This window comes from Periplaneta americana, chromosome 5 (genome assembly GCF_040183065.1).
Source record: "Periplaneta americana isolate PAMFEO1 chromosome 5, P.americana_PAMFEO1_priV1, whole genome shotgun sequence".
NCBI classification, from domain to species: domain Eukaryota; kingdom Metazoa; phylum Arthropoda; class Insecta; order Blattodea; family Blattidae; genus Periplaneta; species Periplaneta americana.
This window is the reverse complement of record NC_091121.1, coordinates 130,023,445-130,035,858: the sequence shown is the minus strand read 5'-3', so window position 1 is coordinate 130,035,858 and position 12,414 is coordinate 130,023,445. Positions and strand designations below refer to the sequence as shown.

Here is a 12,414-nt window from a genome sequence, read left to right as displayed (position 1 = left end):
TGAAGGTTGTTAGAAGTCGTCTGTCTAAAATTTTCCTAAAAAATGGAATTATATGTAATTATTCTACTAGACTCATATATAATGATAAAAAGGAAAGCTTACATTACATTTTAAGTGTAATAATTGACAACTTGCAAATAAATCGAGAACAACACACTGCAACTTGTAGAGGGACATTTATCGAAATGTTATATTATACTTACTTGCTTACAAATGGCTTTTAAGGAACCTGCAGGTTCATTGCTGCCTCACATAAGCCCGCCATCAGGTCCCTATCCTGTGCAAGATTAATCCAGTCTCTATCATCATATCCCACCTCTCTCAAATCCATTTTAATATCATCCTCCCATCTATGTCTCAGCCTCCCCAAAGGTCTATTTCCCTCCGGTCTCCCAACTAACACTCTATATCCATTTCTTGATTCGTCCATATGTCCTACATGCCCTGCCCATCTCAAATGTCTGGATTTAATGTTCCTAATTATGTCATGTGAAGAATACAATGCGTGCAATTCTGTGTTGTGTAACTTTCTCCATTCTCCTATAACTTCATCCCTTTATTGAAGGGATTCGTAACAAGTTGTTTTTTTTATGGTGATGGGTTGTTAGCCCTTCGCCCAACCCCCAAAATGGAGAACCACCCCTTATCGGCTGTCCACGACTGCTTATTCAATATATTTGCAGCTACTCTCCATATCTGGAGGCCGTCTCCTCTATCAAATGTTATATAATAACTTAATAAAAGCTGCTGATTATTAATTCTTTGTACTATTATGAGATTCATCCAGGAAGTAAGTTTCAATGGCCAATAAAGAAAACAAAAACATCACTGAGTGAGAAATATTTATTGCACTATTTACAGAGATTCACTGGCTACTTCTCAACATAGTCACCACTGTTATTGAGGCAGTTATTGTACCAGTGCACCAACATTTGTATGCTCATGTCATAGGAGTCTGCTGCCAATGTCTGGAGCCATGAAGTCACTGTTGTCTGCACCTCAACATCGTTGTGGAAACGTTTTCCTGCCATAAAGCGCTTCATGACGTCAGGGCTGTAGGGTGGATGATCGAAGATCTCATATCCAAACTGAAGCAACAGATTCCGTGTTGCATTGGCTGTATGAGGTCGTGCATTGTCGTGCAAAAGCATAATGCCTCTTGTCAGCATTCCACGTCTCATGTTCTAGATCACCCTCCTCAGATTTCGCAATGTCTGACAATACCACTCAGCATTAACAGTCTCCCCTCGTGGTAAAAACTCGCACATGAGGACACCACGTGGATCCCAGAAGACAGTGCACATGATTTTTTTGACAGAGATTGTCTGCTTGAATTTGGTGCTCACAGGTGAACCACTATGCCACCAATGCATGGATTGTTGTTTTGTATCTGGTGTGGCATGTGACACCCATGTTTCATCCCCAGTGACAACATTGCCTAGAAACTCGTCACCTTTCTCTTCATACTGCTGGAGGAATGTCAATGCTGCAGCCAGAGGTTTCATTTTGTGTTCATCTGTCAGCTTCTTTGGGACCCATCTTTCATATACTTTTCGAAAACCAAGCCACCAGGAGACGATTTCGTGCAGCAGTGAGCGAGACATCTGGGGGAATTGACAAGAGAGTTCCGAAATTGTGAAGTGCCAGTTCTGCAAAACTACTTGTCGCACACTTTCCATCAGTTCTGGCGTCAACAGGGATGGTCGGCCACTATGGTCTTCGTCATGCACATTGGTTCAGCCTTCAGTGAATTGCCTACACCATTGTCTGACCATACTGTCACTCATAATGTCAGATCCAAACATGTCGCACAATTGGCGGTGGATCTCTGCTGGAGATTGCTTCTGGGCATACAGAAATCGGATAACTGCACGAATCTCGCAGTTGGCAGGAGACAATATCAGTGTAGCCATTTTCTCCTAGCGCTGTGCAATAACTACTGCCGTCACAAGACTGAAACTGCACTGCATTATTCCCACATATCCCCCTCTATTGTTATGCATGTGCATTTCCGTCCAACTAGTCATGGCATCTCTGGACGCGATTGGAACTTACTTCCTGGATGAACCTCTCTCCTTACATCGGTATTCAATTCTGCGGGCCATTATCCTGTCATCGTAACACTGGGGGTAATGAATTGCTCCTTGAAAGTATCCCTACTTCAGAAATGGAATTCAACACTGCCAGATGCACAGATTTCAAGCCACCGGTGTGGCTCAGTTGGTTAAGGCACTTGCCTGCCTGTCTGAAGTTACGCTCGGGTGCTGGTTCGATCCCTGCTTGGACTGATTACCTGGTTGGGTTTTTTCCGAGGTTTTCCCCAACTTTAAGGTGAATGCCAGGTAATCTATGGCGAATCCTCAGCCTTATCTCGCCAAATACCATCTCGCTAACACTAATCTCATCGACGCTAAATAACCTAGTAGTTGATACAGTGTCGTTAAATAACCAACTAAAAAAACCTTCACTGACCATAAGGAGCTTGAGGCACTGGGGAAAACAAAAAACCTTTTTTGTAGACATATAATTTCAGAATACTTAATCTTAATTCATGAATTTATTTCCAGAATCCAGATGCAAAGTGGCATGGAATTTCACCACCTGTGGAGGATGCTGTGGAAGGCAATGTTTACAAACTGAAATACCATCTTTCAGACCTTCCTGCTGGGGACTTCTTAGTAACACTTCGAGCAAGAAATGCTTATGGTTGGACAAGTCAAGCTAAACCACACCCTTTTACTATTGGTAAGTTTATAAAAATATATATCACTCCATTGTAGAAGGTCCAGTAAGAGTATATGTTCCAGTAAACATATACAGTAGAATGCCAATTATCTGGACCCCAATCATCCCGATCCCCAATTATCTGGATCGATTTGTGGGAAAATACAAAAATTAATACTGTACAGTAAATGTTGACTTCTTCAAAGCAACGTACGCTATTCGAGATATTCAAGATATTCAAGGTAAAATAGAGTACAGGTAGGCTACTATTTGGAATTATATACTGTACAAAAATTAATTTGTATACAGTGCTGTTTCTTAATTTTTATTTACTTTAGCATTCAGTTTTAATAGTACAGTAAGTACTGTACATATATATAGTAGGATTTTTCAAAGGATCCCCAGTCGGTCTCTTTTGTTGCTAGAAGAACTTAGCCACATGGTCCACCCCGGTCATTAAGGGACGCATGCGGAAATTTCTAGGCGCGCAGTTGTCATATTTTACGTTGACTTCGCCACCAGGGTATGAAACAATACTATATTTATTTCTATACAACAAATTGTACTGTCATTCAATCAATCACGAATTAATGAATGATTAATTTTGAGTTACTGTGTGTATAAAGATTCGTTATAGAACCATTGTACGGTCAACTTCTTGAAACTAATATATTTTCATACTTATATCAATAATAATAATAATCATAATAATAATAATAATAATAATAATAATAATAACAATAATAATAATATAATGTCAATTTGTGTTTCGTGTCTAAATCCGCAGTGAAACCTAAAGTGGTATGTAATAAAATATGACAGCATTTTGCTTCTCTTACCTCTATTCGTCATCACTCTCTCCTAAATGAATCACAAATCTCTCTTGGTTACTGTCCCTGTCGTGCTTCATGTAATTCTCTTCCATTTTAATTGCATGTTGAACACAGGAGGACCAATTATGAGGACCGATTGTTGCAGCTCCATCACGCAGAAGTTAACACACTAGACTTAAGTCAGGGTAATATTGTTTTTCCTAACATGAGACTTTAGTTGATGCCAGATCATTTCCAAAGGATTTAGAATACAGTGGTATGGAGGAAGTCGAAACACTTTGTGTCCATATGAGGCTGTGAGCTCCTCCACTGCATATTTCTTACTAATATTGACTGATTTGATTTCCTGCAACATGACTGCCTTGATGGATATGGAGTTGGGCGCGGTAATATTATTGTGCCTCATAAAGTTAATTATGTCTTTAACATTGCTGTTCATTTATCATTGCTATCTTGGAGTTGTAAAAAACTAAGCAATTTACAATACACTCCACAAAACAATTATAATAGGCCTAATACTAATGTTACAGAAGACTTTCAAACAGCGAACAAAAACACTTGTGACTTGTTTGAACATGTTTAGAAAGACTGCAGTTAGTGTTAGCATTCAGGGGAGAATTGGCAACATTTATGTTTGCCTCAGAAAGTGGAAACAGAGATTACCCCATCGAGTGGACAGAAAAGGTTGGGGGACTGTCTTACTTCAAATGGCAACTGCTCAGCATGAGGTAGCCTCTGTCTTTAACTGGGGAGCATAGAACGATCCTACTATACCTATGTTTGCTTAGTTTTTATCAATAAAAATTGGGTTTTTACTTTGCCTGACATCGTTTTTTCTTAATTACTCCTGAGCTATATCCAATTGTTCGGATTTCTGCAAATCCAGATCTACTCGATTCCCAATTAGTTCGGATAATTGGAGATCTACTGTACTTAGCTTCGTTCACATACATTCCAGAGAGTTGATGAAGCAAAATAGATAAGTCTTTAGTACAGAACTGATACTTTTAAAAGTATACTTAATTAAGAATTAAAATAACGTCTATACCTACAGATATATATATTCTTTTAGAGTTGCATTAAGATCTCATTCCTTAATGACAAATATAAAGAAACTACAGTCGTCACAGAATAGCTATCTCCAAGCCAGACGACTGTTACTGTAACGACTTCGATCCTTGGAAGTGGACTTGTGGGAGAAAGGGATGGGTGTAGCAACAGTAACTACTATATAAAAACAAATCCTTCACACTACGGTACTGAAATTAAAAACATCCACTCACTATCAGTTACTTATGAGCTTGTGGCAAGGTGTGAGCAGTTACTCTGAAGAATTATTCTAGTTATTACTGTTGTCCATCACAGCTTTATAGTGTTGTATAAAGTTATAATTAGAGACAGGATTTGCATGCAAATGCATATTTTTATATAAGCTTAGTACAGTTCTCAAACTTTGTAAATATCCGTTTCGTGGCTTAGTGATTTGAAATATGTATAGGCTACTTTTTCCGTGCATATTTGCATGTTTTGGTCTTTTTAGTGGTAAATTCGTGCATAATGCATATTTTTTTTAGATTTTAAGTTTAATAATGCATATTTTGAGATTCATATTGCATATTACGGTACGTCCATTTTTATAGTTCCATTGCATATTTTATGTTAAATCGCATGATACTGCATTTTATAAATGTTGCCTCATAGAGTTTGGTATTTCTGAGCTTACAATATTTGAGTATATATACTGAAAAATATAAATGAAATGCTAACGGTTTGCAGGGTTTTTACCTGAGAACTTTGAACCTTACCAGCTAATTCTCTCATCGTATTGTCACACTGGAATTCCACACTCCTGTTCTATACAAGTCTTACCCTGAAGCTAAAATTATTATTAGAAGGATGCCTCTTCTGCTCCCTCCCATACTTCGTAGTTTGGCGACAATAGCACTAACATGATTCCCCTAACATTCCTTTAATTTGGAAAGGTAGATAGGTAAAAGATCTGTAGTAGGCTGCATGTACAGGTGTTTTGTGAATTAGCTACTGTATTTGTGTTGTAATGCCCCTGATTAAATGTTGGAGAAGAGATCTTGTGACACAGTGGATCAAGGGAAAAGAATATCTTTGGAATTTGGAAAGACTGTTAGTAGTACATTGTGCCATTCGAAAATAAAATGTAAGTTTCAATTTTGATAGTGCATATTTTCAATGTTTTTTTCCTTCATTGTGCATATTTGGCCATTTGATAGTGCATGGATGCATGCATATTTTACGATTTGATAGTGCATGAAAATCCTGTCTCTAGTTATAATATTAAGGGCTATTAGAATTATTTTTTTACTAATGGTGACTACTTTCCTGTTCTTGTCTTTCACGCGTATGAAGCCAGTGGTGTATAGCAATTTACCAACAGAATTGTTGCAGAGGTGCACCATAGGAGGCCGGGCTTAAAATAATGGCTTTTTTTTGGGATATTTGAAAGTTTTATTCATTCCAACCCTGTTGATGTCAACGAACTCCGTGAACACATTGACACTTTTTCTCAGCTCATTTCAGTCTTCCGTATTAGCCTGGCATAACAGGCTCAACAGAATAGACGACCTCTCTGATCTTACCTTTCGCCCTGATGATGGAACCTGCATGTAGTTCCGAAACTTTGGAAATGTCAAGTTGCAGGACACAGTGGAATACCCTAAAGCCTAATTTTGATCACAGTCACCATGAAAGCCTAAAAACTCATACACAGTAGTGGTTATGTTACTATGTTTATATTAAAACTTAGGACAAAAAGTATTACATTTTCATTATTGGCAGAGTGGCAGTAGTGTTCGACCTTCATTCTCCTTTGTCACACACAAACCTTTATGTCAGGCCTGCACAAATGGCGCTCATAGAGCATGGCTGCTCCTTCAGAGCAGGAGAGCCGTCTAACAGCTCGCCGGAAAGGTATGTCTGAATGACGTAGGCCTGCTATAGGAGAGGATAGTCCACGCAGCTATCTGGTGTAGTATGTATTATCAGTAGCTATTTCACTTTGCCTATCTACGGCTACATAATGGAGGAATCTAGAAGACAGAAAAGTGATCATCAGAAAAATTCTTTCAATATTGCATGGGAAAATGCTTATTTTTTCACAGCAGCTGGAGTTAATATTAATATCTGCCACAAAAGTTTGAAAGAAAGAGGAAAACATAATATAATGCGTCACAGAGAGATACAATGGTTTTGTTGGTAAAGATCGCAGTAAAAAGGTTCAGGAGTTGAAAGTTGCATTATTACATGAGGTAGGGTACATTAGAATTTATTAATCTTCAACAATTTAAATATCTCTCTTCACGGAAAAGGCCAGCTCATTGTTGATATGTTGGATAAATTACGAGACTTCAGTTATAAACTTGCACTTTTTGTAAGTCAGTTTCGGGAAGGTCATATGGCTCACTTTCGAACGATAGACACTGCTCGTGATGAATCCATGTTAAACGATTATGTGCAAATTTACTTACAAAACTTACAAATGGCTTTTAAGGAACCCGAAGGTTCATTGCCGCCCTCACATAAACCCGCCATCGGTCCCTATCCTGAGCAAGATTAAGCCAATCACTATAATCATACCCCACCTCCCTCAAATCCATTTTAATATTATCCTCCCATCTACGTCTCGGCCTCCCTAAAGGTCTTTTTCCCTCCGGTCTCCCAACTAACACTCTATATGCATTTCTGGATTCGCCCATATGTGCTACATGCCCTGCCCATCTCAAACGTCTGGATTTCAAGTTCCTAATTATGTCAGGTGAAGAATACAATGCGTGCAGTTCTGTGTTGTGTAACTTTCTCCATTCTCCTGTAACTTCATCCCGCTTAGCCCCAAATATTTTCCTAAGCACCTTATTCTCAAACACCCTTAACCTATGTTCCTCTCTCAGAGTGAGAGTCCAAGTTTCACAGCCATATATAAGAACCGGTAATATAACTGTTTTATAAATTCTAACTTTCAGATTTTTGGACAGCAGACTGGATGATAAGAGCTTCTCAACCGAATAATAATACGCATTTCCCATATTTATTCTGCGTTTAATTTCCTCCCGAGTGTCATTTATATTTGTTACTGTTGCTCCAAGATATTTGAAGTTTTCCACCTCTTCGAAGGATAAATCTCCAATATTTATATTTCCATTTCGTACAATATTCCCGTCACGAGACATAATCATATACTTTGTCTTTTCGGCATTTACTTCCAAACCAATCGCTTTACTTGCTTCAAGTAAAATTTCCGTGTTTTCCCTAACCGTTTGTGTATTTTCTCCTAACATATTCACGTCATCTGCATAGACAAGAAGCTGATGTAGCCCGTTCAATTCCAAACCCTGCCTGTTATCCTGAACTTTCCTAATGGCATATTCTAAAGCGAAGTTAAAAAGTAAAGGTGATAGTGCATCTCCCTGCTTTAGCCCGTAGTGAATTGGAAAAGGATCAGATAGAAACTGACCTATACGGACTCTGCTGTATGTTTCACTGAGACACATTTTAATTAATCGAACTAGTTTCTTGGGAATACCAAATTCAATAAGAATATAATATAATACTTCCCTCTTAACCGAGTCATATGCCTTTTTGAAATCTATGAATAACTGATGTACTGTACCCTTATACTCCCATTTTTTCTCCATTATCTGCCGAATACAAAAAATCTGATCAATAGTCGATCTATTACGCCGAAAACCGCACTGATGATCCCCAATAATTTCATCTACGTACGGAGTTAATCTCCTCAAAAGAATATTGGACAAAATTTTGTACGACGTCAACAAAAGTGATATTCCTCGAAAGTTACCACAGTTGGTTTTGTCCCCCTTTTTAAAAATAGGTACAATTATGGACTCCTTCCATTGTTTTGGTACAATTTCCTTTTCCCAAATAGCAAGTACAAGTTTATAAATTTCGCTATATAATGCACTTCCACCCTCTTGTATTAATTCTGCTGGAATTTGATCGATACCTGGAGACTTGTACTTTTTCAGATTTTCTATCGCAATTTCGACTTCTGAAAGTGTGGGTTCGGGTATAAATGGCTCAGCAGTTTGTATTTCAATTTCGTCCCGATCATTTCTATTTGGCCTATGTACATTTAGTAGTTGCGCAAAATAGTTTTTCCATCTGTTTAGGATTGATGGAGAGTCTGCAAGCAAGTCACCATTCTCATCCTTGATCACGTTTACCTTTGGCTGATATCCGTTCTTAAATTCCTTTATACCCTTATATAAATCTCGAATGTTTTTATTCTTACTATTTGCTTCTACCTCATTCAGTTTTTCCTTCAAGTAACCTCTCTTTTTATTCCTAAGTGTACGACTTGCTTCCCGTCTTTCATTGAAATAATTATCTCTCTTCTCCTCAACTGGATCCTGTAAGAATTTCAATTTTGCCTGTTTCCTTCTTTCTACTACCATGCAACAATCTTCATCAAACCACGGTTTCTTTTTCTTAGTTTCATAATAACCTATGCTCTGCTCAGCTGCAATTTTGATACTATCTCTGATATTATCCCACACGCTATTAACATCTAATTCTTTCTCAACTTCGTCGGAACTTTCTAAAGTGGCAAACCTATTCGAAATTTCGACCTGATAATTTTGCTTAGCTTCCTCGTCCTTTAATTTCAAAATATTGAATTTAGTAATATTAACTTGTTGCTCTACTCGCTTGGCTACTGATAATCTTTCTCTTAATTCTCCAGTCACCAAATAATGGTCAGAATTACAGTCTGCACCCCTGAAAGTTCGAATATCTACTATACTAGTATGTCTCCGTTTATCTATCAAGATGTGATCTATTTGGTTGTGTGTGAATCCATCTGGAGAAGTCCAAGAATATTTATGTATATCCTTATGGGGGAATGTTGTACTTTTGACAATTAAATTTTTCGATGTGGCAAAGTTGACTAATCTAACTCCATTGTCACTACTAATTGCGTGTAGGCTCTCTTTTCCAATAGTTGGTCTAAAAATATCCTCCCGTCCTACTTTAGCGTTGAAATCCCCCAATAAAATTTTCATGTGATATCTAGGGAACTGATCAAAAGTATGTTCCAATTCCTCATAGAAGCTATCCTTTATATAGTCGTCTTTCTCTTCTGTAGGGGCGTGAGCATTTATAACTATGATGTCGCACCATCTACCCTTAAGTACTAAATATGATAACCTGTCACTGATAAATTCGACCTTTTTTACTGCTGATTTTATTCTTTTATGAACAAAGAATCCTGTTCCTAATTGGTGATTATTGTTTCCTTCCCCATAATACAACAAGTAATCTCCTATTTGTGATATGCCATTCCCATCTAACCTAACCTCTTGTACTCCCACAAAGTCTATTCTATATCTAGCTAGTTCTTTGGCTACTAATGTTACCCCTCCTGTTCTATAAAGACTAGTTACGTTCCAAGTGCCAAATCTCAAAACCTTATTCCTTTGCTGTGGTCGTGCCAGAGAATCAGTCCTATTCCGAGGCTTACTGTAGGAATTCGTAACAAGCTGTTTTTTACGGTGATGGGTTGTTAGCCCTTCGCCCAACCCCAAGCTGGAGGACCACCCTTATCGGCTGTCCACGACTGCTTATTCAATATATTCGCAGCTACCCTCCATATCTGGAGGCCGTCTCCTCTATCCGCAACCTGAGGACGTGCCATGCCGTGGTGATAGGGACCCACCATACATGGGAAAAAACCTAAACCAAGTAACTTGCCCCGACCGGGATTCGAACCCGGGCTACCTGGTTAATATTAATTGAAATTCAAAATGAATTTAATTCTAGGTTCCAAGATCTTGTCTTAATTGGAAAGAAGTTTAAAGTTATAATAAATTCCTTCAACACCAGTTGAAACAGTGTCGTACGATTTACAGCTTGAACTTATTGATCTTCAGTGTGGCCTAAGGGCTAAAGACTGTTTGAAAAATACTACTAGTCTGGTTGAGTTTTACAAGATTAAACCTCAGTAATAATATCCACGACTACACATGCTGGCTGTGAAAATGGTTGCTATGTTTGGCTCAACATTTATATTTGTGAGCAACTGTTTTCTATTATCAATTTTAATGAAAGCAGACATCGAATATCTGTAACTGATGCTTCATTACGATCAGTACTATTCCTTTCAGCTGCCAACAGCATAAAACTCCGTTTTGATGTACTGATAAATAAAAATATAACAAAATGATAATTATATTTAAGTAATTAGCTATAGAGTTTCTATTATTTCTGTAAAATAAATATTTCTTTATTAATTAATAATAGTCCAAGACAGTTTTGTAAACACTGAATGGGAATTTATTTCGTGAACACTCGTACTAGTACTTTTGTGTACATTTTGTACGAGATCACCCCTTCTTCCAGTCCATCCTTATACAGAGTGCAGCTAATATCTGCATTCCGCTCTCAAGCTGTAAGCCGACTTGGAGAGCGCAAACGTTGTGCAGGCCTGCTCTATGTGCTCCGAAAGGCATAAAAGGAACAGCTGAAACCAACATTGTTTACGTACATAAGATCACATAGGTGATTCCGAAGGCGCAATTTTAAGAGACAGCACTTGGCAGGTTACAATTTTCCTGCAATATTATGACAACTGCATTGTATGCAAATAGCTGGTTTTCACAGTACAAAACAGATAGTATCAACAGTTGATTCATAAGAGCTTTATGCTTCTTTTAAACCACATAACTAGGGAAGTTGCGATTCTTATACTTAGCACAGGAACCTCACAGAAACCAATTTAGAAATGTTGTTAGTTGTTAACTGTGGAAAAAAAGGTGAAGTGAAATAAGAAATATGGAACAAAAATGAAAGTGTATATTTTAATGTATTTTTCGTACTTATTGTAAAAGGCGCCGAAGTGATTTTGTAGGAGCATGTTCCAGTCGATGACCAATGTCGTCTAATATTTCTTCTGTGAGAACCATACGTTGTCTCTTCTGTTTTTAAGGCTGAACACTTCCCGTTGCCTGAAATTTATTATAAAGATTATGGACTGTTGTACGTGATGGAATTTTTACACCCGAAAATCGTGTTTCAAACCACCATTGTACTCTACACGAGCCAGGATGAAAACGTGCATGCTTATATCATCGTTACGGAAACATGTTTGCTTTTATCACCACGACTCTATACTTCTCCATTCCCACCACGAGAGCGTCAGTAGCCCACAGTGAAAACCCCTTTGCTCCTGTTCAGACCTCATCTGATCTCTCTGTACCATGGCAGAAATGAAGGAAAATTCAACGTTTCAGCTATTTACTGATACTGTTTTGAGGAAGAGCAAACTCTACTTGCTGGTTACAGTAACAAGAGCTTTTCTCCAGGACTGAGTGATTCCCCTGTCTTTGGCTTTCCTGATAATGTAATCAGTATGTAGTTTCAAAATGTTTGGATGTTCGTGCATTTATGACTCGTACGACTACTTGCATGTATTTGCAATGAGAGTTCTTGCAAGACTCCATTATTAGATATAAGAAAGTAGTAATGATTGACCTTCCATTATCCTTTTTGATCATAATATTATGAGAAAGAAAAAGAAAAAGAATTTAATAAATAAGGGACAGATTTCTGTGACCTAAGAAGTAGGATACATGCATGCATTTATGACCTAAAGGATATATGCATGCATTCATGGCCTAAAAACATAAAAATATGACTATAAAATTCAGTCAAAATATGATTTTATTAATAACACATGTTTGTCATTTTTTTTTAACTCTCAGTATTATATATTAATAAAATATAGTGTTAAACCCTGTCGGTCTTATAATTTAATTAATTAATTAATTCTAACGTCTGTCTTGAAAATCGTAACACAGTACATCATTCACAA

General features: G+C 37.6%; 1 protein-coding gene across 2 annotated transcripts in view; it reads left to right on the top strand.

The window, feature by feature from the left end:
* The window catches only part of LOC138700194 (neurotrimin-like), a 712,090-nt gene that overhangs the window by 638,143 nt on the left and 61,533 nt on the right, over window positions 1–12,414 (top strand). For both annotated transcript variants that reach the window (XM_069826628.1, XM_069826627.1), the window contains exon 8: window positions 2,568–2,745. In XM_069826628.1, coding sequence (XP_069682729.1) covers window positions 2,568–2,745 — 178 coding nt within the window. The remainder of the gene's footprint in view (window positions 1–2,567; window positions 2,746–12,414) is intronic.